The sequence below is a fragment of the Mus musculus genome, chromosome 19 (assembly GCF_000001635.26).
Source record: "Mus musculus strain C57BL/6J chromosome 19, GRCm38.p6 C57BL/6J".
Classification (NCBI taxonomy): Eukaryota; Metazoa; Chordata; class Mammalia; order Rodentia; family Muridae; genus Mus; species Mus musculus.
In genome coordinates, this window is record NC_000085.6 from 47,002,024 (window position 1) to 47,029,808 (window position 27,785).

The 27,785-nt window shown below is 47.0% G+C and overlaps 2 protein-coding genes across 10 annotated transcripts in view; one reads left to right on the top strand and one right to left on the bottom strand.

Moving 5' to 3' along the window:
• Positions 1–13,151, bottom strand: part of Nt5c2 (5'-nucleotidase, cytosolic II) — a 129,785-nt gene extending 116,634 nt beyond the window's left edge. For 7 of the 9 annotated variants that reach the window (NR_165063.1, NR_165065.1, NR_165059.1 and 4 more), the window contains exon 1: positions 12,675–13,151. Coding sequence is in view for 1 of the 9 variants with exons in the window: in NM_001164363.2 (NP_001157835.1) it covers positions 12,675–12,733 (59 nt within the window). In the remaining 8 variants the exon portion in view is untranslated. The remainder of the gene's footprint in view (positions 1–12,674) is intronic. The other 2 variants (NR_165064.1, NM_001377066.1) reach the window with 1 other exon arrangement.
• On the top strand, positions 12,658–23,304 carry Ina (internexin neuronal intermediate filament protein, alpha). Its single transcript, NM_146100.5, has 3 exons — positions 12,658–13,796; positions 19,810–19,934; positions 21,312–23,304. The coding sequence occupies exons 1-3, from the start codon at positions 12,732–12,734 to the stop codon at positions 21,625–21,627; spliced, it is 1,506 nt and encodes a 501-aa protein (NP_666212.3). The 5' UTR covers positions 12,658–12,731; the 3' UTR covers positions 21,628–23,304.
• Positions 23,305–27,785: the final 4,481 nt, after the last annotated feature.

Below are 27,785 nucleotides of genomic sequence, written 5' to 3' on the forward strand. Positions count from 1 at the left end.
AAAAGAATGCCCTACCACCCCTGGCTTGTTTGCATTTTAAAATGCCCGCCTGTATTTATATTTTACTCTTAAATTTATCTAATTCTGGTTTTGAACTTTTTCATTATTGATAATTTTAGTTTTGGGGTTTTTTTTTCTTCTTTTCTTCATTTTTCTAATCTCTTACCTTTTTTTCCTCCATAATATCCCTCTTCAGCCCTTTTCTTGTTGGTGTTTTGGTTTGGTTTGGTTTGGTTTCTCTGTATAGCCCTGGCTGTCCTGGAACTCACTTTGTAGACCAGGCTGGCCTCGAACTCAGAAATCCGCCTGCCTCTGCCTCCCGAGTGCTGGGATTAAAGGCGCCTCTTCTTGTTTTTCCTTTCTTAAAAAAATATGTATGAAGCAGGAGAAATGGCTCAGCAGTTAAAGCACTGCTGCTGTGCAGAGGGCCGGAGTTTGGTTCCTGGAACCATGTTAGGCAGCTCACACCACCTGCAACTCCAGCTTTAGGGATCCGAGTCTCTCTTCCGGACTCTGAAGCCATCCAAATACATGGGGCACACATGCACACACACACACACACACACACACACACACACACACGCGCGCGCACGCACGCACGCACGCACACATACACACATAAATAAAAGCAACTCTTTTATAAAAAAACTAAAATTATTATTATTAGTGTATGTATGTGTGTCTAATGCATGTAAATGTGTGCCATGGTACACACTCACAGGTCAAAGGGCAGCTTTCAGGAGTTGGCTCTCTTCCACCACTCCTGAGGCTCAGCTTCAGGCTACTGTGTCTGTGAAGCACTGGCTTTTCCCTTCCAAGCCGTCTTGCAGGCCCTTACGCGTGCTTTATCTCACCTTGCTTTTCCTCTGGGCTTTCCCCGAGGGTTAGTTACAGAAGTAGGGACAGAGGGCTTGTTAAGGAAGGAAAAGCATCCCCTTGAATGGAAGCAAGCAGGCAGACTGAGAAGAGCCCCACAGGACCAGCGGTGTGGTGCTCGGTCCCTCACCCACAGGACCAGCGGTGTGGTGCTCGGTCCCTCACCCACAGGACCAGCGGTGTGGTGCTCGGTCCCTCACCCACAGGACCAGCGGTGTGGTGCTCGGTCCCTCACCCACAGGACCAGCGGTGTGGTGCTCAGTCCCTCACAGGACCTTTACAGCCCCCCTCGCTCCTTTGCCCTTCCTGGCCTTATGTGTATGTGTGTACATGCTTTGCTTGTCAGATGAAGGCTAGGTGAGGAGCAGCTTCCAGACTTCCTCTGCAAACTGACTTCTTCCATAAAATAATCTTTAAAAAAAAAAAAAAACTACTTATTTTTGAGGCACAAGTAAGCAGATCTCTGTGAGTTCAAGGCCAGCCTGGTCCACACAGCAAGTACCATAATAGCCAGGGTTACAGTGAAACTCTGTCTCAAAACATAATAATCGCTTTTAACCACGTGTGTGTCAGTCTGTGGGGAGTCCAGACAAGGTCACTGGATGTCCTGGAGCTGCAGTCACAGTGGTGACTGGGAGCCACCTGACATGGGTGCTGGGCATCAGATTCCCGACCTCTAGGAGAACAGGAAGTACTCTTATCTGCTGAGGCATCCCTCCAGTCTCCTCCATGTCAATCCTGATACTTTGTCTCAGCCCCCGTTCTACCACCGGACACTATACTGCCTCACTCTACCACTGTGTTCTGAAGTCAGATCAGCACAGAGCTGCGCAGCCATGGGCACTGCTACTATTCATCCCAGCCAGGAAGTGGGACCAACCGAGATGCTCACTAACAGATGAACGCATGAAGAAAATGTGCTATGTGTCCACAACAGAACTTGAATCATCTATAAAGAAAAGTCACATTGTGACATAGGCAGGACAATGGGTGGAACCGCCTGGGTATGATTATGAGCACAGTAAACCAGACTCAGAAAGAACATTTCCCCTTTCCATCTCCCCTTTCAGGGCTGGAGAGGGGATGGCTCAGTAGTTAAGAACATGTATTGCTCTTGCAGAGGACCCAAGTTCAATTCCCAGCACCCACATCAGGCAGCTTACAACTGCTTGAACCACAGCTCCAGGGAAAGCCTGTAACCTCAGGCATGTACATATTCAGACATACACATGTGTAGATGTGAGGAAAGGCAGAAAGGAATGAGGGAGGGAGGGGAGGGCGGATGAACCACCTTTACTCATATGCAGAACCTAACTTTAAAATTAATATGTGTGTGTCATAAAACTAGAAAGGGAACTGAAAAGAGGAAGAGATTTTAGGAGGATAAAATGAGATAATGGAATGTATGTGACAAGAAAGCAGAAGGAAGATTGACAAGGAAGGGAACCAGTGTGGGGGGCATGGGACATGGGGGAAGGCAATAGGGTGGGAACCAGTGGGGGGGGCATGGGACACGGGGGAAGGCAATAGGGTGGGAACCAGTGGGGGGCATGGGACACGGGGAAGGCAATGGGGTGGGAACCAGTAGGGGGCATGGGACACAGGGGAAGGCAATAGGGAAGGGAAACAAACAAACGAAAACAGAGTAGTGACACATATGTAGAAAATTATCTTAACAAAACCCATTACTTTGTATGCTAACAAATAATTTAAAACAGAGAAAGGAAAGAAAGGGCCCCGTGAGATGGCTTAGGGAAAAGGGGGCTTGCCACAAAATCTGACAACCTGAGTTCAAACACCATGGACCTCCATGGTGGAAAGAGAAACTCAATGGCCTCAAGCTGGTCTCTGAGTCTACAATGCGCCATGGCACATGCACTCGCGTGGACACACACACACACATACTTTTGTAAGAAAGAAAGAAAGGAAGGAAGGAAGGAAGGAAGGAAGGAAGGAAGGAAGGAAACCAAAGGCAGTCAGAACTCACCCAACCTGTTTTCATCACATCCACAATCAGAAAGCAGAGCGCGCTGAGGGCATGTCCTCTCCCCCTCTACTCACACAGTCCAAGGAAGATGGGACCTACTGCCTGGTGTATTCGCACCTCGATTAAGGAAATCAAGACAATCCCCAACAAGCATGTCGTCCCCCAAGTGACTCTAGAGTGACCACTGACCAGCTGTCACAGTTCTCGTGCCTCTTGCTCTGCCTCTGAGCACGAGGAAGCAGTAGATTTCTTGTGTCAGGGAAGCACAAGGTACTGTCAAGTGTGTTGCACATGTCTGTAATTCCAGCATTTGGAAGGAGAAGGTGAACTGCTATGAGACCAAGGCCTGAGTGGGTAATACAGTGAGCACCAGGCCAGCGGGGGCTACACAGTGGGATCTTGTCTCAAAAAAAGAAGGAGAAAGAAAGAAAGAAAGAAAGAAAGAGAGAGAGAGAGAGAGAGAGAGAGAGAGAAAGAGAAGAGAAGAGAAGGCACAGGATTGTAATTTCACCACTTGGTAGGCAGCTTGCTGTGAATTTTAGGCCAGCCTGACCTACATACAACTAGTCATGTAAATAATAACTTAAAAGTGTTAGGTGTCAGGGGAGGAGGGTGGGATAGGGGGCTTCCGAAGGGGAGACCTGGAAAGGGGAAAACATTTGAAATGGAAATAAAGAAAATATCCCCCCCCCAAAAAAAATGCCAGGGACTGGAGAGATGGCTCAGCAGTCAAGAGCACTGATTGCTCTTCCAAAGGTCCTGAGTTCAAACACACAACCATCTGTAATGAGATGCCCTCTTCTGGTGAGTCTGAAGACAGCTACAGTGTACTTATATTAACTATAATAAGTAAATCTTTTTTTAAAATGTCAGAAAAAAAGTGTTAGGTGTATCCATTAACTGTGTGTTCAGAGAACTCTGGCATGAATGTGTAAAACTCCTCAATCTGCCTCCAAAGCTCCGCCCCACCCCACCCCACCCCCCGCCATCCATGCTGCCAGTCCTTTCCAGCCTTGTGGTGACCCTCATGTACTAATGCTCTGTCCTGCTGTATTACATATATGCTACTAATAGAGAACTGTTTTCTGTTCAAACGACAATCCTTTTTTTACATTTGTCTACTTTGTGAAGGGCAAGATGCATATATGCACCAGAGAACACATGTGGCGGTCAGAGAACACTTTCAGGAGTCTATTCTCCCCTTCCACCACGTGGCTCCCTCAGCCAGCTTGGTGACTGGCATCTTTTCTGTCTGGGCCACCTCACCATTCTCCTCGGGTCGGGATTCTTTTTCACCTCTCAGACTATCTGTATTCATCCTGAAAGATTTTTCTCTTCTAGCAACAACAAATTTGTAAGTGCTGGAAACTCTGAGCATAGATGGGTCCTTGGATCCTTTTTTCCTTCCCCAATCCTGAACCACCACAACGGGGAATCTGCCACTAAGAATCAGCAAAGATCATTCCAATTCATTCTGATCCAACTCTGTGACATCTAAAAACCAGGCACCCACCACAGGGCTGACCATCAAATGTACAAATCCATCAGGAGAGGAAGGAGGGGGAGGAGGAGAAAAGGGAGATGGGAGAGAATACAGGAAAGGGGAAACCGGCTTCCAGAGAGGCCTGGAGCTGTCCGAGGTACTGACGAGAGGCTGACCACGCATGCATCCTCCTCATCCTGGGGCTCAGACACTCTGGTGCAGCCTAGCTTAGAAGTAGATAAATAAAGAGAAAATCCTAAAGATGAGGGAAAGGAAGAGAGGAGAGAGAGAGAGAGAGAGAGAGAGAGAGAGAGAGAGAGAGAGAGAGAGAGGGAGGGAGGGAGGGAGGGAGGGAGGGAGGGAGGGAGGGAGGGAGGCAGGCAGGGAGGGAGGCAGGGAGGGAGGGAGGGAGGGAGGGAGGGAGAGAGAGAGAGAGAGAGAGAGAGAGAGAGAGAGAGAGAGAGAGAGAGAGAGCGCGAGCATGTGAATGCAGATAGGCTTAAGCACCAAGAAACTGCCTGTGCTGGCTAGTTTTATGTCACCTGGACACAGGCTAGAGGTATTTTAGATGGAGGACCCTCAATTGAGAAAATTTCCCAACAGACTGGTCTGCAGGAAAGTCTGTAGGGCATTTTCTTGGCTAGTGATTGATGTGGGAGGGCCCATATCACTGTGGATGGTGCTAAGAAGCAGCAAGCCAGTAGGCAGCACCCTTCCATGGCCGTCTACATCAGCTCCTACCTCCAGGTTCCTGTCCTGTTTGAGTTCCTGCCCTGACTTCCCTCAGTGGTGGACCGAAGTTGCTTTTGATCATGTATTTTATCATAGCAACAGAATCCAGAATTAAGATACTGTTGAAGTATAAACACAAACACTTATATTTCAGTTTACTTTAAATAATAAGGGCTTGGAGAGATGGCTTAGTGGTTAAGAGCACTGACTGCTCTTCCAGAGGACCCAGGCTCAATTCCCAGCAGCCACATGGCAGCTCACAACTGTCCATAACTCCAATTCCAGAGGATCCAATGCCCTCTTCTGGCCTCCATGGGCACTAGGCAAGCATGCAGGTTAAATACACATAAATATTTTTTATCTCAAAAAATAATAATGGTTAACAAGAAATTAAAAAAGCATGAAGTAATTATGTATGTGAAAAAGCTACACATCAAACAACACAACTGTAGAAACACAAATTTGTGAGCAAAACTGATGCACTATTACCATCAAGTGAGTTATCCAAAAGACTCCCAACTAGAGTGTTCTTAACAGGAAAAAGCAAAACTAAAACAGAAGAACCTAGAGATGCCACTGAAGACCAACAAGAGAATCAACAAATGAAAGCATATATATGGAACTTTAACTTTTTTCAAATCTGATTTTTAATGATGGTTCTTAAATGCTTTAACCTCCCTTCTAGCCCACCACTCACCAGAGGTAGTGAGAAAGAAAAAGTACAGGGGAAGTGGACCTGTTTAGAAAGGTTCTTTGGAGAAACTCCTGTCTGTGTTGTCTGGAAATCTGCAGCTCAGTTCACAGGTTAGCAGCAGCAGCTCGATCCACTCGCAAATACTTCATAGATACACCAGCAGTCCAGTTTGGAAGAGTTGCATTAGCAAAAGCGGTAACAAAGCCTAGCAGAGCCAGTCAGGCCTCAGCCTCAGCTGGAATCATCAGGAGAGATGGAAGAGGAAATGAAGATCAGCGAAGACATGAGAGCCACAAGTGTTGCACAGCTAGCTGTACCAGCAAGCCAAGCTCAGCCTCCATCACTGTCCATCAGAGTCCTATTTATACTCTCCAAACATCACATGTCTTCCACTTACATCCAATTAGCACGTGCATCCAATTAGCCGGAGTCTTTGGAATCGGCAACAAACCGCAGCACACCACCAGAAGGTTCTGGTGCGTCTCTATGGAATCCCAACACATGCAGCTCAACTACGCAGTGTAAGGCGGACCAATACATGTATGTTGTTAGCAAAGACTCTTTCATCACGTGTCCTCTCGCGTGCTTGCTTTAGCAGAACATCCTCTCTCCTGTGTCAGCTTCAGCGAAATGTTCTTTTACAAGTCTGCCTCAGCCTTTCCTGCCTCAGCCTTTCCTACCTGTGTCCACTTTATCAAAACGTTCCTTCATGTGTTTGCCCCAGCAAAACACCATCCAAATGACTTTCCAAAGAACCCTCAAGTTTCCACTTCATACATCTATATGTATATGTATATGTATATGTATATGTATATGTATATGTGTGTGTGTATAAATAATCCAACAATTTATACAGTAAGTAAAAAGATTTATGTCCCAAGAAAATGTCTATACTTCACAAAATGAAGAAAAACGTATAAGGCTGGCATGGTGGTGCATGAATCTAATCCCAGCATTTGGGAGGCTGAATCATGATCTCCTTAACTTTGACATGAGTCGTGTGTGTGTGTGTGTGTGTACAGTATAATAAATAGTACGTTACAAGGCAATATTTATTTTGTAAATTAAACTACTCCCAAGAACAACAGCGCCAGAGCTCAGTACCTACACCAGATGACTCCAAATGCATCAAGACACACAACGTCTCTGTAAGCTGGTCTAATGCTACTGTGAGCTCCCATCTTGCTGTTATTCCAGAATAGGCAGGCTTTCCTATTGTTGGGTAGACAGCAGTGGCAGAGGAGCTTACAATTACCCCATGACCAGACGCGGTCACACTGAAACTTGCTGGATCAATCCCAGGTTTGGATGGTACTTGCCTTTTGTCTACTTTATCCCCTTGCCTATCTATGTATATATTAACCAATTTTCTGAACTTACCTTGAAAAACAAATTAAATCCTGAGAAGAGTTAGCTTTTTCACAATAAACATATGTGCACCCCTGCACTAAATACACCAACCACTAACTGTATGTTACTTCTCTTCCTCCTCTACGGGCTTCTGTACATGCACATGTGTATGCATATATGCATGTGTGTGTATGTGTGTGTGTGTGTGTGTGTGTGTGTGTGTGTCTGTGTGTGTGTGTGTGTCTGTGTACTATTTTTGCCAAACATCTGAAAGTGACAAAAGTTCCATGACTCAAACCCTCAATACTCCAACACGTACCTTATAAGAACATTTCCCTACATTTATATACGTCTTACTTTGAAATAGTTTAAGGCTTACAAGAGGTTTCGAAAATAGCACAGGAAGTTGCCACGGACTGATTGCCAGGCTCCCCATGAAAACTTACATAACACACTACACCATCAAATGCAGGAAGACGGGAGTATTCTAACTCAGCTACAGACCTTATTTGGAAAGCTCGCGCTCTCTCTCCCCTCCCCTCTCTCATTTCCATGTATAATCTTCTAAGTAACAGAACTATCATCACATATAGAAACACTCCCTCACATCACCTAACAGTACAACCCTGCTGAGCCCTAACCCTGTCAATTATTAACTTAACACTTCCAGACTATAATGGAAATGGAATATCAACATCTATACTATTTTGAGGCTTGTTTTTTTTTTTTTTTTTTTTTTTTTTTTCACTCAACAAAATGTCCTTGTAATTCACTCAAGTCTCTGTCAGGTTGTTTCGGAAACAGAGTCACAATCTACAGCCCACGGAAACCTGGGACTTGCCTTTTAGCCAGATTGGCCTTGAACTCAAGACCTTTTTCAGTCTCCTGCCTGGTGGTATCACTGGCAGGTGCCTGACTCACCCAGGCTGTAAAGTACATTCTTGTCAATCCTAGGTAATACATACGGCTGTACTGAAATCTGTGTTTCCAGTCATATCTGGAAACTTTGTATCACAGGCTGTTTCCTGTGTTAGCCTATTATAAATACAGCTGTTATGAACATCTGTTGACATTTGGATGTGAAGGAGGTTCATTTTTCTAGGCTAACCACCAAGGCGTCCCTCTGGAGTAGCGGTACCATCTTGGGGTCCCACCTGTTCTGAGTGTTCTATCCTCTGTGGTAGGTATGGAACGTTACATCACTCCTGGTTTACTTTGCATTTTCCTATGAGCTCGCAGTGGAGAACCTATTTCCGTGTGCCCACTGGCCACTAGTATATTCCCTTTGGTAAGAATATCTGTTCAAGCCGGGCAGTGGCGGCGCACACCTTTAATCCCAGTGCTTGGGAGGCAGAGGCAGAGGCAGGCGGATTTCTGAGTTCGAGGCCAGCCTACAGGTCTACAGAGTGAGTTTCAGGACAGCCAGGGCTACACAGAGAAACCCTGTCTCAGGAAAAAAAAAAAATCGGTTCAGGACTTGTTTCTACTTTGTATTTGGAACATGTTTTCTTCCTGCTATGTTTGAAGAGCGCTTCATAAATCCTAGATACATAGCCCTTCCTGTGACTTGTAAATATTTCCTCCCAGTCTACAGCTTGTCTTTTCAGTTTTCTAACACAGGCTTTTATAGAGAGCAAAAGGCTTTTAATTTTGATGAAATCAAATTTATTGATTTTTTTTCTTTCTGCATCGCATTCTTGGTGTCAGGCCAAAAGCTTTCACAAGCAGTTCTACTTTTTTTTTCATTACACAATTTGACAGTGTGATACATTCAGGGGGTTGGGGGGAAGGTAGACGTAGAATGGGCGTAAGGAGCCCTTAATCAGCGTTAGAATAATCACAGCAGATGAAACGTAATTCTGAGTCAAGTTAGCACTGCAAAGGCTGTACAGATGGAGAAGGGGAAGAGGAGAGTTCATGGGCGGGACAGAACATTTTAAATTGTACATACCAAGGAAGGCTTCATGGAGGTAACAACATCTGAGTCTTAACAGTACCAACAACTGGATGAATAAGATCTACATATAATGACATATATGTGTTAAAGTGTCCCGAGGAAAGGCCACGGAGATGGCTTAGTTGGTAAAGTGGTTAGCCTTGCAAGTCTAAAACCCAGCTTCAATCCCTGGAACCACACTAAAAACTGGATGCAGCTGGGCTAGGTGTGTCACACACCTGTAATCCCAGCGCTCTGAGCCAGAAACGAGATCTCTGTGAGTTTGAGGGCTGCCTGATCTACATAGTGAATTCTGGGCTAACCAGGATAGCATGATAAGACTTTGTCTCAAACACACACACCCCCCCCACACTCACACACACATACCCCACCCTCACACACACACTCTCACACACCCCACACTCACACACACACACACACATACACCCCACACTCACACACACACACACCCCACACTCACACACACACATACACCCCACACTCACACACACACACACACCCCACACTCACACACACACACATATACACCCCACACTCACACACGCTGACACACACATTAACATACACACACACACTCAGACACATACACACCTGTAATTCCACCACTCTTACAGGAGTTGGGAGACAGGAGAATTACTCTGAAGTTTGTGGACTAGCAGCCTGACTTAAGCAATAGGAAGAGAGAGATCCTGCCTTAGCAAGGGGCAGGAGACACCAGCTTCTCAAAGTTGTCCTCCAACCTTCATGGATGTGCCATGGTACATGCATACACACATGTATATACACATACACACCCAAATACATAGAAATTAAAAAGAAAATTAGAGGCTGAGGCAGAAGGAATACAGAGAGCTCAAGGCTAGTCTAGGATACATAGCAACACACTATCTAAAAGAATTAGTGTGGGGTGGAGGAAACACCATAATGAACCCCGTTACTTGTATGTTATGTTTAAAATTTTCTTTAAAGAGGCTGGGAGTGTATCTGTGTTGGTAGAATGTCTGTTCAGCCTGCTTGAGGCCTCGGGTGCCCCAGCTGTATAAACTGGGGATGGAGGCATACCCCCGTGACTCCAGCACTTTCCAGGAAGCAGGAGGATCAGTAGTTCAAAGGCCAAAACGGCTCAGTAGGTAAGAGCACCCGACTGCTCTTCCGAAGTTCCTGAGTTCAAATCCCAGCAACCACATGGTGGCTCACAACCCCATCCGTAAGGAGATCCGACTCCCTCTTCTGGAGTGTCTGAAGACAGCTACGGTGTACTTACATATAATAAATACATAGATCTTCACACTGGGCATGGTGGCACACACCTTTAATCCCAGCACTCAGGAGGCAGAGGCAGGCAGATTTCTTAGTTCGAGGCCAGCCTGGTCTACAGAGTGAGTTCCATCCAGGACAGCCAGGGCTCCACAGAGAAACCCTGCCTCAAAAACAAAAAAAAAAACAAAAAAAAATTGTATTTCAGCCAGGTATGGTTTCACACTCCTTTAACCCCAGCACTTGGGAGGCAAATGTGTATGAGTTCCAGAGATGGCAGAGATATCCTTATCCAGAAGCAGAATGAACAGCACAATCAGGTGCGCCATCTCGGCCTTCCGCCACCACGAGAGGCGCTGTGGTGCTGTCACTCTTACACGGTAAGCAAGGGAGGGTCGAGATGCACACCCATCACCTCTCAGTTCAATGATCTTCAAATATAACCCCGGTCATCTGCTATTGACCAAAATTCTCTGAAGCCTACTGAGCCCTATTCTGGCTACAAAAGATGACAAGAGTCTCGTGAAACTAAGAGAAATTCCGTGTTGGAAAGAATGTATGCCGTTGCTTCCTGGTGGCCTTGGGCCAGGAATGACAGCCATCTTGAAAACCGGCCAGAAGAAAGACAAAACCACACTCAAGCACTCCACCATGACTGCCAGGCAGTAATTCCTCACCACCACTGGTGTCTTCCAGCATCCGAGTCTTACAGAGCCCGAAAAAAACCAGCATGGTTTTTAGCTCGGGTTTTTGGTAAATGGTAAGGAGACAGGGCAGCTGTGACACAAAGCCAGGGGATATGTTCCATAAAATGACTTTTCTCTTACTTTCAGAGTCCTGTCCAAGTAATACATCCCTTCATGAAGTGAAACAAAACTTGTTCTAGAACCCCAAGATCATAAAAGGTGATAAGGGCCAGCTATGGTGGGCCACACTGGTGACTGCTGCATGTGGGAGGCAGAGGCAGGAGGATTGCCAGGAGCTCAAGGCCAGCTTAGACTGAGAGCAAAACCAACTTAGCTACTAGGGGCACAGAATGGGAGCCTTGTTTCAAAACAAACAAATGTAAGTTTGGAATTCGGAACTAGAAAGCAAAGGGCTTCACATTTCCTGGAGTTGTGCCACAGGATAGAAGGTAAACTAGATCCATCTATCGTTCAGGCTCCCACTCCATCCTAACCGGGTGTGGCGAGGACGGCCAATTCTGTCAGCCCTGCTCCTCTGCCTCACTCCTGGAAATGAGTCTTTGGTCCAAAGACTAATCCCCACAGAAAATGGTGCTCCCGTCCAATTCAGAATGGATTGTCAAACGCTTGCAGGGCCAGACAGATAAAAACAAAAACAAAAAAACAAAAACCGGGGTAAGAGGGGTGACTCTGAAGTGCTGGGAGCCCTGAGGAACAACGCACTTAAACAAAGGCACTCGCCCACCGCAGTCATCCTAAACCTTCTGCTTTCAAGAGTAGCAGGGGCTGGGCATTAAAAGATCAAAATCAATCCAGTTTCTGTTTAGATGAAACCTCCTGACTAGAAATCCAGTTTTGAAACGTTTTAAAATCTAATGTGTTTTGTTGTTGGTTTGGGGCTTTTTGTTTGTTTAAACCAAAGCCTGCAGCCTTTCTAGCAGCCTGCGGTCCTGGCACGCACGGTGACTGGAGGTCTAGAGGTGAATCCTGCTAATTCTCAACGCTTTGTCCTTTCCAGGACAGACCGCTTTCCTCCCGGTAACCCTTTGCACCCTTGGGGAAAAAAAAAATCAGCCTCTTGTTCGTCACCAATGTCCCCGAGAATCTCACTCTTTCTGCGAATCCTATCTCCTGTGGTGGCGGAACTGAGGGATGCTCTCTGAAGTGGTCCCACTTTCTCCGAAGAGAACCAGGAGCCGCCTAAGCCAGGAGATAAAGAGGGGGTTGCCCGCTCCCCCTGTAAAGAGTGGAGAGGAACAGGGCCTTACCCTTGGGAACTCTGGGATGCGGATGAGAATAGAGGACACCTTTCAGAAAAACCTCCTCTCCGTGGGGGATAAGAGCAGAAAAAAAAGGACAGGCTCTAACGCCATCAAAGAGCTGAGAGCGCTCGGCCGGGAAGCCAAGGTTGTTTGGGCACTCCCTCCCCTCCGGTCATTCCCAAGGCAGATTCTTGGGGTACAGGCGCAGCGGACAGGGACGGCCCAGGACGGTGGCGCGCAGCTGCGGTGGCACTGCGCTCCCCCGCCCCCGCAGGCCCCCCTTCCTCTCCCCGCTCGATCTGAAGATGAAGCTCCACCCCTAGCGCGTCGCCCCAACCCCGCGCCTTAAAAGCCCCGCACACCGCCCCGCCGCACCCAGCCTTGCCGCACCTTCGCGTCCTCGCCAGGTCCCGCCGCAGCCGCGCACCCGGCCCCGACCCCGGCACCATGAGCTTCGGATCGGAGCACTATTTGTGCTCCGCCTCCTCCTACCGCAAGGTGTTCGGGGACAGCTCGCGCCTCTCCGCGCGCCTGTCCGGGCCGGGAGGCTCGGGCAGCTTCCGCTCGCAGTCGCTGTCCCGCAGCAATGTGGCCTCCACGGCCGCCTGCTCCTCGGCCTCGTCCCTCGGCCTGGGCCTGGCCTACCGCCGCCTGCCGGCCTCCGACGGGCTGGACCTGAGCCAGGCGGCGGCGCGCACCAACGAGTACAAGATCATCCGCACTAACGAGAAGGAGCAGCTGCAGGGCCTCAACGACCGCTTCGCCGTGTTCATCGAGAAGGTGCACCAGCTGGAGACGCAGAACCGTGCGCTCGAGGCCGAGCTGGCCGCGCTGCGCCAGCGCCACGCCGAGCCGTCGCGCGTCGGCGAGCTCTTCCAGCGCGAGCTGCGCGAGCTGCGCGCGCAGCTGGAGGAGGCGAGCTCGGCGCGCGCGCAGGCCCTGCTGGAGCGCGATGGGCTGGCCGAGGAGGTGCAGCGACTGCGGGCGCGCTGCGAGGAGGAGAGCCGCGGGCGCGAAGGCGCCGAGCGCGCCCTGAAGGCGCAGCAGCGCGACGTGGACGGCGCCACCCTGGCCCGCCTGGATCTGGAGAAGAAGGTGGAGTCGCTGCTGGACGAGCTGGCTTTCGTGCGCCAGGTCCACGACGAGGAGGTGGCCGAGCTCCTGGCCACGTTGCAGGCGTCTTCGCAAGCCGCCGCCGAGGTGGACGTGGCCGTGGCTAAACCAGACCTGACTTCGGCGCTGAGGGAGATCCGCGCGCAGTATGAGTCCCTGGCCGCTAAGAACCTGCAGTCCGCCGAGGAGTGGTACAAGTCCAAGTTCGCCAACCTAAACGAGCAGGCTGCGCGCAGCACCGAAGCCATCCGAGCCAGCCGAGAGGAGATCCACGAGTACCGGCGCCAGCTCCAGGCACGTACCATTGAGATAGAGGGTCTGCGCGGAGCCAATGAGTCCCTGGAGAGGCAGATCTTGGAACTGGAGGAGCGGCACAGCGCTGAGGTGGCCGGCTACCAGGTAAGGGCTGGGATGCTGCATAGGAAAGAGTGCCCTGTCCTTTTCCGTACAGAGATAGCTTCACTCCCTGTAAACTGGTGCCCTAGGAAACCACGGGAGGGAAAGGGGAGAGAGGGGAGCGTTGACTAGAGGCGTCAGTCAACAAACAAACAAACAAATTAAAAAAAAAACCACGAAGTCTCACGCATGCAGCCGCAAATGTGGACTGTATGTGCCTGGAAGCTAGCTCTTCAAGCCCTTGATGTCTTCGCCCTCTATTTTGGAGGGTGGGGGAGTTTGAGGCACAGAGCCCAAGTCTTCATGCATATACTAGGCATATGCAGTAACACGGAGCCACAACCCCACCCCCAGTCGCTTGTCTGAACTCTTCTAACAAAGGAGTCTTTAATCTTTCTAGGAGTCAAAAAAAAAAAAAAAAGTAACCATGCCTTCCTGTCACCAAGAGTACAGACACACTAACAGAACAGTGCCGACCCAAAGTGTCCCCAGAGGGCGCAGGTCATGGCTTCTGTGGGCGGGTACTTAAGAATCTGGTTTGTTTAGTTGACTTTGAGAAGTCTTTTCTGAGTCTTACTGAGAATTGATATTTACAGAGTATCGTCCGCTTTAGGATTGGGAAGAAGGCTCACTTTCTTGAGTTTTGCTCTAAAAAAGGAGTGGGATGTAGCATATTTAAGCTAATGACAACTGCCTTGCCCCACCCTTGCGCGCGCGGGCGCACACACACACACACACACACACACACACACACACACACACACACACACACACACACGAAACCCGCGAGACACACGCGCAGTTTCCTTGTCCATCTACTAAACAAGCTTTGAGCCCGTTCAGCTTGAGACCGGTCAGGGCGCTGTCCGAGGTGCTGATCTCCTGTTCCTCCCAACGCAGAAATGTCTCCTGCTTCATTATGTTTCCAAATTGTCCCAGTTAGGAAGTCTAGGCCTCAATGCAATTAACTGCTTCTTTTTTTTTTTTTTTTTTTTTTTTTTTTTTTTTTTTGATGTAACACAATCAATCTTGGCTAAATGAACTCAAAGCTCATCTTGTAGATAGCTTCAATTTTTGCCTCCAAGGATAGCTTTGCAGTTAACAAAAACCTTTTAATCGGCTCGAAGGCTGTGAGGTCTCACTTGAAAACCTCTGTTACCTTGACATCTTTTTCAGCTTATGGGCACATGGCGAGTTACAGAGATGGTTTCTTTGTTATAGGTGACTTTTGTGTTTCACCTTTCCCTGCCCTGTAAGCTCTGTGAAGGTAATGATTGGCTCTTTCGTCACAACAAAGGCCACTGTGTCCTCAGTTTCACTACATTGAACATGCTAGCTTGTGAATACAAAAGGCTCAGAGACAGAAGACAGGACAAATGAAAAATGTAGAAAAAAACACACACACACACAAAATTAGGTGGTTTAAGTACAATGAACAATAAAAGCTCTTTGGGATATAATAATTCAGAAATAATTTATTCTAGCTAGGGTTGAATTTTACATTTGATGAAATCAATGTGTTTAAGGAACATTAATAAGAATAGAACCTAGAAATGGCATATTTCAAAGTACCGTTTTGTCAGAAGCAAGAGAATTTATTGATGTGCAGGTATTTACTGTCCATTATGAATGGCTCCCTTTCATAAAGGGAAAAGTCTTATTTGAGATGTCTCTCGTTAGTCTGATATTACAGTCTTATTCAAATAAATATTCCAGTTTTGCTACAAAATCTGTACGTTGAGCTTTTCAGTATGTGTCCTAGGCCCTGGATGATCTGAATTAATCACACTTAGTGCAAATGTTGAATTAGGTATTCCTCAGGACTAGTATTTCTGCAAAACGTGTAACTAACCCACCCCAAACAGCTGAATTGGGCTTTGCTGCACTCTCCTGTGGCTCTCTTACACTCTGGCTTATTTGCTCTAAAATACAAGCTTTCGGTGCTAGGAAATAGTAGGGGTGTCTAGACACAGTCTGCAGGAAACAAGAGGCAGGAGTAACTGCAGGCTCTGCAGCTCCATGTTCCCCATCAGCCTTGGAAGCCTCAGAGGGCCTGCTGAGGGAGTGGAGGAGGAGGCCAGACAGCACAAAGCTATTTCCTACCCCTAGGGACCGCTGCTGGGGTGGGGCTCACACTTAGACCTGCAAACACTAAGGCCTGCCTCTCCTGGTTGTTTCCTAGCAATCTTAACACTAGAGGTGAAAAGCCTTCTCACTGTGAAGCCATTGTCTTCTTGCCTTGTTACCCAGCCCCCCCTTCCACTGCAGTAGTAATGGGAGGTGTTCCTTCCTAATGGTTCAGAGGCTCGAAGTGGGCACATCTTTCTTTTACAATCATTCAGTCCTCTCAAAGACAAAGAAAGTGCCCGTCAAAGTCATTTTCCCTGCCCCAGGGAGCTAATAGCCTATTTGAAGACAGAACACTTGGTATACTTTCAAAAGGACAAAGACTAATTCAAGGTAACACAGTAAGCACACAATAGGAAGGACTAGGGTTGTTGTGTCCGGCCAAAGGCAGGCACTTTGCATGGAAAAACAAGGCTTTCCTTTCTGGCAAAGGACACTCTCTGGTCCCTACATAGCTGGGACACTGGGTTAGAATTTCAGTTGTTACTAAAGCCGTGCAGAGACAGACTCAGAGAGAACTGGCTTTCAGACCTGTGTTGTGGGCGTCTTAGAAAGCCAGAGCTTTCCATGAAAGACCTTGCTGAACAGTCAAGATCACTGCTGGATAATGTTCTCCAGGGAGGTAAAAGCCAAGTCTGCCCTCTTCTCCAATATGAGATTGGAGCCCAGCCTAATTAAATAGCAGGAAGGGTCTGGCCCATGGGAGATGGCAGTGGCTACATATAAATCTATAGCTTGATAGATCCATTTCTGAAATTAGGGTGGCAAGGGAGGAAAAGACAATCTCATTTTTTTAAAAGCTTTTCCATCTGGTCCCTACCCCACCCCTCCCCCATCCTATCTTACCCTATTATTGTCACCTGGGCCATTACAATAGCTTCTTTACAGGAATAAATTTAAACCACTGATCTAAATTCCATGGCATACCAAGACCAAAGGAGCAGCTTTTTAAAAAGAGAGATTTTTTTTCCCCTGAAGAAATGGATTCAGTATTTCTTAGGTAGGACCAGGAATATGCTTTTCATTCTATTTTGTGAGACAGGGTTTCCCTGTGGAGCCTGATCTGGGATTGAATTTGGAACGCCCCTGTCTTGGCCCTTCAAGTCTGCTCTATAGGCTTGCCCCACCACACCTGCCAGGAATGTGCATTTTTGTGAAAGTGCTCCACCATTTGTTCTCAGACTGGCCGTGGGGTGTACTGACCTAGACCGCATTTTCTAGGGGAGTACGATTTTAGAGGGTGATTTTAGAGGGTCAAGGATAAAGCAAACATAGGACTGAAAACAAGGACATGTGGCTCTTGTGGGTGACCATCCAGTAAAACCTCTCTCCAGTCTAGCTGATTATACATAGCAGTAGTTCTGTGTGGCCCGCGCTCCTGCTTGTCTGGCTGAGGGCTGAGGACTCCCCCTGACTCCCCTGCAGTAAGGAACGGGCACACTGTTTTTCCTTCTCTTCACTGCAGATGCTGGTGCAGCCCTGCTCTTCTGTCTTCCCAGCCTGCCTCCTTCTGCCCTGGGCCAGATGCTCCAGGACAGACCCCAGCTGGAGCAGGGAGTGCCTCCTCGCTCCAGGTCTCCAGGCTCCGCTAGCAGCAGCTGCATGGTTGGGGGAGGGGGCAGGCAGGCTGCCGGGCTCTGCTCACATTTCCCACTGGAGGAGGCCATCTTTGTCAGGCCTTGTGAAGGGCAGCAAGACAGGGAGGAGTGGAGCGTACAGACAAAGAGACCAGAGCATAGTAGGCCATCGGTGGTCAGCAGTTGAGTCAGCTCCTTCTGGAAGGGGCCGGGTTACACTTTTTTCCCAACTGTGATCCGTAAAGGAGCCACGTGAAATGCGTAACTTAGGGGCGCAAGAAACTCGCCCATCTAAAGCTAGAGTCCCCAGCGGCCTCACGATCTGCAAGCAGCTGTGAAATAAAAGTAGTTTCTAATAAATGATCAAATTAACCTGCTGAGACGAAATGGCTACCTCTAAACTACACACTGGGAAACTGACCCCGCGGACACCCTCAGCCTGAGCATTCTTAACATGATTCTCAAGAAATGGTTTTTTAATTGGGTTTCCAGCCTGCAGAGCCATGAGGAGAGGGTGAGGAGGGGAGGCTGCCTCAGTGAGGTGGTGGCAGGGCCACTTTTCAGGACCAAGAGAAGCAATAAACTACAACAGGAAGACAAACACTGCTCTTCAGAGCCATTTAGGGTAGAAAGAGACACCTGAATATATCTAAAAGATGACAGACATGAAATTAGAGAAGAACAACATCGTTTTCATGACCCTTGATTGCTGAGAAAGACTGTGTTTTGTTTAATGTCCAATGATAAGTGGTATTTGCCGCTTTAAAAGGCTTTATTCAAAATTATCACTTTGAGGGATGTTTGAAAGATCGCTCAATGTCACTCACCGCCAACCGGGACAACCTGGGCCGATACCAAACCATACACCACACGTATCCCCAGAACTCACCTCTGGCTTCCGCATGTCTCTTCTGACACACTCATGCCCACACACATAAACAAACAAACAAATAAATAAATATAAGACATTCCAGGTGGTCAATTTTTTTAAATCTTGTGTTTTGAGGATTATGCAATCTCCTATCCAACATTGACTTTTTATTGTATATAGGGTAGCAGAGATGGCTCAGTAGTTAAGTCCGTGCCGCTCTCATGGAGGACCCACATCAGGTGGCTCGTACTGCCTGGGGCTCCAGCCCCAGAGTATCCCTTCCTTCTGGGTACCTATTCTCACACACAGAGACATATAAACACGTGTGTACTACATCATTTTAAAAATATTTTTGTTTTCTCTATTTTTAAGAACTTTATCTTATGTGCATTGGTGTTTTGTCTACATGTATGTTTGAGTAAGGGTGTTGGGTCTCCTGAAACCGAGCTCACTAACAGCTGTGAGCTGCCATGTGGGTGCTGGGAATTGAACCAGATCCTCTGGGAAAGCAGCCAGTGAGTGTTCTTAACTGCTGAGCCATCTCTCCAGCCCCAACCTATATATAATTTAAAACTATATCATTTTAAAGTTTTTGTTATGCACTAATAATGGATATGATATTCATTGGCCTAAGGAGCTATTGGTGGAGTCGCATATGTTATTCACAGTAATAAAAGCTCTTCACATTTATTGGGTCCTTCCTATGTGCCACGATGTTCAACTAACTTATTTAGCACATTTTAGAACTCATTATCTCTTAACAGGCTTTGAAACACTGGAATGGCAGCACATAACCTTTAATCCCAGCAGTTGGGAGGCAGAGGCAGGCAGATGTCTGTGAGCTCAAGGGCAGCCTGGTCTACATATTAAGTTCTAGGCTGTCCAGGGCTACAGAGAGAAATGCTACCTCAAAAACCAACAAAATAGGCAAGAAAGAGGTGATAAATAAGCATTGTTTAAAACTTGGGTCTGGAGAGATGACTCAGTGGCTCAGAGCCCTGGTTGCTCTTCCAGAGGACCTGAGATTGATTCCCAGCATCCACATGGTAGCTCACAACCATCTGTAACCACAGCTCCAAGAGAGCAGACATCCTCTTGTGGACTTGGAGAGTCCCTGATCCATACACACATACATAATTAAAAATACTTAAAAAAAAAAAAGCAAAGAAGGAGGTATCCATGAACCCATGTGTCCCTTGGTAGGAGTTCCCAACCCTCAGCATCTACGTTTCCCATGAGTCTTTAAGAGTAAAAATGTAATTGCCAACGAGTCTCTACCCCAGAGTGAACGAACCAGAACCCAGGCTGGACACAGATTGTAAGTACTCTATCCGTTCTTACGTGGTTTGAGTGTGTAATCGGGGTTGAAATCCCTGCTTTGTACAGATGTCAATGAGTGTCTGCTACTTTGGCCTAAGTGTTTTGAATACGTACTTTCCAGGACAGCATTGGGCAGCTGGAAAGTGACCTGAGGAACACAAAAAGCGAGATGGCACGCCACCTTCGGGAATACCAGGACTTGCTCAATGTCAAAATGGCCCTTGACATTGAGATCGCAGCTTACAGGTACACAAGGGCGCGTGTTTACCCTAGCAAATCACGTATCACCTGGGGACAGAGGTCTATGTCAGTGATTCCAGGTGGTCCGTTTCTGACCAGTGAGGGAGGATACTGTCCTGATATGTAGTTGATTAATTAATTAATTAAGAAACAAACTAATTAAATACAGGTGAGAAAGTAGCAGCCCTCCCTCCGACTCACCCTCAGGTGAGTGTGGACATCTTAATAGGGAAGACTTCAGGAACGGGCACGCCATCCTTATGCCGGCCCTTGCTACTTCTCTCTATCAGTCCAGTGTTTGCTTATGTGCTGCAGGAGCCAACACACTTTTCCCCTCTTTCTCACTCTCACTCTGTATACCACCTACTTCAAAAGAAGACCCCCACAGTATTTAATAGTATTTTAAGTTAGCTTTTACTTAAAATGATGATTAAGAGGCTGGAGAGATGACTCAGTGGTTAAGAGCACCGACTGCTCTCTTCCAGAGGTCCTGAGTTCAATTCCCAGCAACCACATGGTGGCTCACAACCATCTGTAATGGGATCCGATGCCCTCTTCTGGTGTGTCTGAAGAGAGCAACGGTGTACTCATATACATAAAATAAACAAAATGAATCTTAAATAAAAAAATAAAAGAATGATTTAAAACTATTAGAGTTATGAGCCAGACATGGTGGTGCATACCTATAATTCCAAGTGGAGGTAAGACAGTGATGAGTTAAAGGCCAGCCTCAGCTACATACGAAGGCCAGCCTGGGCTATGTGCGGTCCTATCTCCAAAAATCAAAGAACAAAGCAACAAGCAACAACAAAAACCCTACCAGAGTTAATACGAGAGACGAGATTAGGGGGCCACTCTGCTCTGGTGCTGTCTGATTTAGGCTGAGTGGAGTGTCTGAGGTGGTATCCCTTAACGGGTTTGTCACCATATCTAAGAAAGGCACAGATCTCAACTGTGGGCTGCACCAGGTGGCTGCTCTCTCTCTCCTCTGTGTCTTCTCACCTCACTTCCTTCCCCTTTACAGTTAAGGTGTTAATTAGGGAAATTACTTCTCTCCAGAGCTTTGTAGATTCTAATTGCCAAAGATGGGTGTGTAATGTGGCCAAGGGAGGGTTGTATGTTTTCCTGCAGGAAATCAGTCTGTGAATGGGGTAGGCTTCCTTTGACAACACTTTGAACAACACTGATGTGAGGAGAGTGAGAGAACCCCTCCATGTGCACACTAATCTCCAGCGCAGTGCAGCATTACTGGTCTCAGTCTCGTGAGGAAATTGCAGTGTCCTTTGGAGTCTCTAAAATGAAAGAGAGAGGACTCAAGGGTTAAGTCCTTGGAACAAAACCTGGAACCAGATTTCTGAGAGCTTCTCTCTGTTGAATTTGCAGGAAGCTCCTGGAAGGTGAAGAGACGCGGTTTAGCACCGGCGGGTTAAGCATCTCGGGGCTGAATCCACTGCCCAATCCCAGTTATTTGCTCCCTCCCAGAATCCTTAGCTCTACAGCCTCCAAAGTCTCCTCTGCCGGGCTGTCCCTGAAAAAGGAGGAAGAAGAGGAGGAGGAAGAGGCCTCTAAGGAAGTCAGTAAGAAAACATCCAAGGTAGGGGAAGGTTTCGAAGAGACACTGGGGGAAGCGGTAATATCTACGAAGAAAACTGGAAAGTCGGCTACAGAAGAAAGTACCAGTTCAAGCCAAAAAATGTAATGCCGCTGCTTGAGAAAAAGTCGATGCCTGGGAGGGAATGCACTTGGCTCATTCACGGCACACTCCTGAACCACACCCACCACCGCTATAGAATGTCTGCAAGGCTTCAGCGTCATTGTACCGACCCCTTACGTTCTCCAGTAGGAAGGCCACTGTAGACGGGCGCAAGCTGCAGTCCTGGAGCAGAGGAGGAGTTCTCCAAGAACACAGCTTTCTCACCCACAGTTCAGGCTTCCTGGTGACAGGTGACTCAGGTGCAGAGGAAGTGCAAATGAAGGTGCTAAATCTGCTCATCCCTCACTGGGAGCTGAAACGGAAACCTATGTTTATCCACTGGACCCCGCCAGGCCCCAGCCATAGAACCTTACTGTAGATGCCTAAAAGCATACAATCACTGCAGAGGACAAGCTAGTGCTCCAGACACCGCTCCCCAGCCCCCTCCGATAGAGCCGAGTCACCACACACGTCTCTCATGGGCACATGCCTTCCACTCTTCAATCCCATAATTCCTTTCTCGCACCCAAGAGGAAGGAACAGAGTTTAGTGTAGCATCCCCTTCTAGCCACGCATAGAACGTATGCCCTTTAGCTAGCTCTTCTTCACTCTGTGGGTAAAATTAGCTGCATGCTGGCCATCCCTGTGATTTGTGTAACTCACCCCTGCCCATTTCATGTCCTTTCACATCTGTAGCTTTAAAAAAAAAAAAAAGAAAAAGATTAATGATAACGGCAGTGATTAGTTTTAAGGATTTTCCTAAAAATAAATAAATAAATAAACATAAAAGGGATCTCTAGGCTTTAGGCTTTCAGGTTGTCCAGATCCACTTAATTAGAGGGGAAAAAATACCTTAAATGATGTAGCATTTCACTTTAACTGTAGAAGCACGGTGATAATTACCCTGCGCTGTGCTTTAGCGCTGACCTTAGACCTCGTAGTGTAAATAGAGGAAGAGTACTCTCTGAAGGGGAAGAACAAGGTCTCCTCTGTGTTGGGTTCCATGTAGTGGCGTAGAATTCGCTTTCTCGTACCCTTGCCCTAGAATCTACATAGTCCCCTTCCCATTAGGATAGGTCCTCAAGAGGCCTTGCTTTTTTAAGTATGCTATGTATAGGACATTTTATCACCAGACACAATGCTACCACCCAAAAGTGAAAAAACACACAAAAAAAAGCCACATCTGGTCAATCAACACCACCAGCAGATATTAAAGAAAGAAAGAAAAAAGAAACAAACTTTTCTTCAGAGTCTTTCCCCAACAGGGTTACATTGCTTCAGTTGGTGGGTGTCCCTCCCCCAAAGGAAAGGCAGAAACATTCAGGATCCAGGAGGGGTATACACACTTCTCCCACCTCACGGAGGCAGGCTGGAAAGTCAGCTCTTTCTGCACCCAACTGCGGCATCCACACGACCAGTCTGCCTCATGTGCCAAATCAGGCTTTGCCCTGTCTCTGCTCACTTCCACCAGAGCTCTGGAACTGTCTGTCCTGTCCCCGCCCACTCCATCGCAAGCTCTGTGCTGCCAAGGACATGACGCATCTGTTGAACTCACATTCTAGCACGTGCTTCAATAGCTCAAGGAACCGAAAAGACACTTTGCTTTTCCTGACCCATCCCTCTCTCCCTCTACCCTTACTGTAAGACATTAGTAATCTAAGAAATTAAAAGTCATTAATCCTACGTGACTCGTGCTCTGTGGTCTCTATCAGCTCCCTGGGGAAAGTGGCCATTTTGTTTGTCAGGTTGCGTGGCCCTGATTACTTTTTTTACTTTTTGTTTTTGATGAGTTGTCACCAATCACCTGGACCCAGAAAGGATGTCGCCTGCATCTTACACGTTGTGCACAGTGGGAAATGCCTGTAATTCCACTGCTCAGGAAGCTGACGGAAAATTGTAGATTTGAGGCCAGCCGAGGCTGCATGCTGATACACTATCTCAAAAACAAGAGAAGACAGCTGGGAGAGAGCATGGTTGGTCAAAGGATTTCCCTTGCAAGCATGAGGACTGGAGTTTGACCCCAGAATCCTAGATTTAAAATAAGAAGCTGGGCATTGATGGCACACGCCTTTAGTGCCAGCATTCCAGAGGCAGAGGCGGGTGCATTTCTGAGATTGAGGCCAGCCTGGTCTATAAAGTGAGTTCCAGGACAGCCAGGGATAAAAACAGAAACCCTGTTTCATGAGGAGAAGCCCTGGATGACTGAGAAGCTGGTAAATGGTATCAGGGAATTGCAACCATTTTTTAACTGCCCAGACTATGCAATGTACACTTGTGACCCCTGGACTTGGGGGACTGAGTCTGGTATGAATCTCTGGGGAACCACTAGCTAGCCAACCTAACTACTTAGTGAGCTACAAACCATTGGGAGATGCTGCCTCCAACAAAAAGGTGGATATTGATAGATAACACCCAGTGTTGCCTTTTGGACATGCACACAAACACACACACACACACACACACAAATTTGTCTCTAAGAGTGCTTGTGTGGTATGCACAAACACACACACACACACACACACAAATTTGTCTCTAAGAGTGCTTGTGTGGTATGCCGGGCGCCTTTCATCCCAGCACTCGGGAGGCAGACGCAGGCGGATTTCTGAGTTCGAGGCCAGCCTGGTCTACAAAGTGAGTTCCAGGACAGCCAGGGCTACACAGAGAAACCCTGTCTCGAAAAACAAAAAACAAACAAACAAAGAGTGCTTGCATGGAATACAAGAGGCATTGTGTTAAATCAGTGTAAACCAGGGATAATGGAGCATGCCTATAATCCCACCTAGGAATAGTGAAGCACACCATAATCCCAGCATGTGGGAGGTGATGGCAGGAAGATCCAAAGGTCCAAAATAATCCTCAGCTATGAGGCAGGTTCAAAGCTAGCCTGTCTTACATGAAACGCTGTCTTGAAAACAACAAAAACAGAGGATCTTATAGAAATTAGATCAATGATTAATTGGAGCAAGAGTGGGGCTGGAGAAATGGCTCAGCAGTTAAAAGCACTGCCTGGTCCCAAGTTCAATTCCCAGCAACCACATGGTGGCTAACAACCATCTGTAATGGGATCCGGTGCCCTCTTCTGGCACACAGGTGTACATGCAGATAGAGTACATAAATAAATCTTAAAAAAAAAAAAAAGAAAAATCAGAGCAAGAGGTAACATGGACAACGTTCAGAAACATAAGCAGAGAAGAGACAGGAGCAAGAGACAGCAACCTGCTAACAACAGGGCAAAACATGAGTTCACGTGATGGAGGGAAAGCCTGCTGGCAGAGAGAGTAGTGATCCCCAGGACACCAGAGGCCCTTACATCCTCAGATGCATGCAGCATGTGTGCATTCATGTGTGGAGGCCAGAGGTCCATGACACGTTTTCCCCTAGTCTTCCCTCTTGATTCTTTTTTTATGCAGCTACATTAGCCAGCCAGCGAGCTCCCTGCCGATACATAATACATACCTGGCTTCTCTCCCCTGCACCCCCCATGGGTGTTCAGGATCCAAATTTGGGTCCTCCTACTTGTGTAGAAAGCACTTTGCCCACTGAGCCAATTCTTCCAGCTCTCGAGCTGCATCTTAAGACATTTATCTGTTTGGTCTTTTCTTTTCTCTTCTTTTCTTTTTTTTTCCTTTTTTTTTTTGTTTTTTTTGTTTTTTTGTTTTTTTGTTTTTTTTTTGAGACAAGGTTTCTCTGTCTAGCCCTGGCTGTCCTGGAACTCATTCTGTAGGCTGGTCTCGAACTCAGAAATCTGCCTGCCTCTGCCTCCCAAGTGCTGGGATTAAAGGCGTGCGCCACCACTGCCCGGCTTGAGGAGAAATCTTTTTAAATCCCTTGTTCCTCTTTACCAGGGCTCGCAAAAGCTCTGCACTGAATCCAAGGCAGTACCAAGTCCCACAGGCAATCTGCTACATGTGCAGACTTCCTCAGCTTCTGCCTTCCTGCATGGCAAGGAAGCAGTTGAAACCCAAAACTGGTCTCTGAGTCCAGTGTGCTGGCACATGCCTGTAGTTCCAACAGCTGAACAGTAAAGGAGGGAGGACCAAGAATTCAAGACCATCACTGGCTACTGTCTCAGTCGGTATTCTATTGCTTCAAAGAGCCACCATGACCAAGGCAGCTCTCATTTAAAAAAAAAGAAAAAGAAAATAAAGGCTTTAATTGAGGGCTGCCTTACAGTTTCAGAGGGTCAGTCCATTATCATCATGCCGGGAAGCATGACAGTACACAGGCAGAAATGGTGCTGCAGAAGTTGCTGAGAGCTACGTCCTGATCCAACAGCCGAGAGAGACACTCTGGGCTTGGCATGGACTTTTGAAACCTCATAGCACATCCCCAGTGATATGCTTTCTCCAATAAGGCCACACCTCCTAATCCTTTCTAATAGTGACACTCTCTGGTGACCAAGCATTCCAATCTATAGGGGCCATACTCATTCAAGTCACCATAGCTACAGCTACATAGTAAGTTTGAGGCCAGCCTGGGCTACATGAGACTCCATCTCAAGAACCTCAACAACAAACAAACAAACAAACAACCTGGACTCTGATACAGGTATACTTACAATCCCAGCATTTGGGAGGCTGAGGCAGGAAGATTTCAAGATCAAGGTTAGCCTGAGGTACACAAACAAACCTTGTTTCAAAATTTTAAAAATTAACCAAAGCTGGGGGGAGGGGTGTGCACGCCTTTAATCCCAGCACTCAGGAGGCAGAGGCAGGCAGATATCTGAGTTCGAGGCCAGCCTGGTCTACAGAGTGAGTTCCAGGACAGCCAGGGCTGGCTACACAGAGAAACCCTGTCTCGAAAAACAAAAACAAAACAAAACAAAAAGAAATTAACCAAAAAAAAAAAAAAAAAAAAAAAAAAGCAATAGTGAAACCATGAGAACAGCCCAGGGTTCTGGACCTATTCAACCATGAATTACTTATTTTCCTACTAAAATGCTAGACAGCTATGGGTGCTATTTCCCCAGTAAAGGAGAACAAACAGCACTTCTTACAGCTTTGCAGAAGGACATAGCTTTCCATCAAAGGGTCTGGGAGAAAAGGATTACAGAAGAGATGGGTCTTCAAGAAACAATAAATCTAGACTGCTTAAAATCCATTGTTCTGGGACTGGAGACGTGGCTCGGTGGGTAAGAGAACTGACTGCTCTTCCAGAGGTCCTGAGTTCAATTCCCAGCAACCACATGGTGGCTCACAACCATCTGTAATAGGATCCGAAGCCTTCTTCCAATGTGTCTGAAGACCATGACCGTGTACTCACATATATAAAATAGATAAATAAATCTTTTTTTTAATCATTGTTCTGCACTGACCAAAGAGGAATATGAATTAAGCAATTATCTCAAGGGTAGAGTCCAAATTAGCTTCAGGATTAACCATTCAAAAATAGTCACATTGTGATGAAGGTCTAGATTTTACCTGAGAGCTCAAACAGAAGGCAAGAACCACTGCCCTTGGCTTTAAAGGCAAACACAAAACAGTTTTTGTTTTGTTTTGTTTTTCGAGACAGGGTTTCTCTGTATAGCCCTGACTGTCCTGGAACTCACTTTGTAGACCAGGCTGGCCTCGAACTCAAGAGATCCACCTGCCTCTGCCTCCCGAGTGCTGGGATTAAAGGCGTGTGCCACCACTCCCGGCTAGAAGCAATCATTTTAAGAGAACAGAAAGCAAACCCAGTAGAGTACTGACTTTAAAGGAAAGCCAGGGGGGAAAAGCCAGAACTGGCCTGGGTGCAATAGAAGAAAATACACGAAGCTTCCTGCTGAGCACCCAACACTGCTTTTGAGTTTTATTCTCATTATAATGTCATCAGACATCTCCAAGGTCCTGAAAAACACCTAAATGCAAGATTACACATTTTTTTTCCTTCTAACCAAATAAGCCCATACACCTGAAAGCAAATCCAGTCATTTAAAATGAAAACAACTGACAGATGCCCCTCATAAGCTCTTAAAACATCGCATCTGTACAATATTTTCCTTCACAGAACCTACGATACTGCCCTTACAACACTTCCCAGCTTGGTATGGATCATGCATTTTTCAATTTCCAAACATCTCACATGGATTTGCCATTAAACGGGGGAAAGGTTCCTGAACCCAGCTCAACAAAGGACTGTTTATTCCGTTACCATGCTCTGCTGCATCACCGAGAAGACAAAGG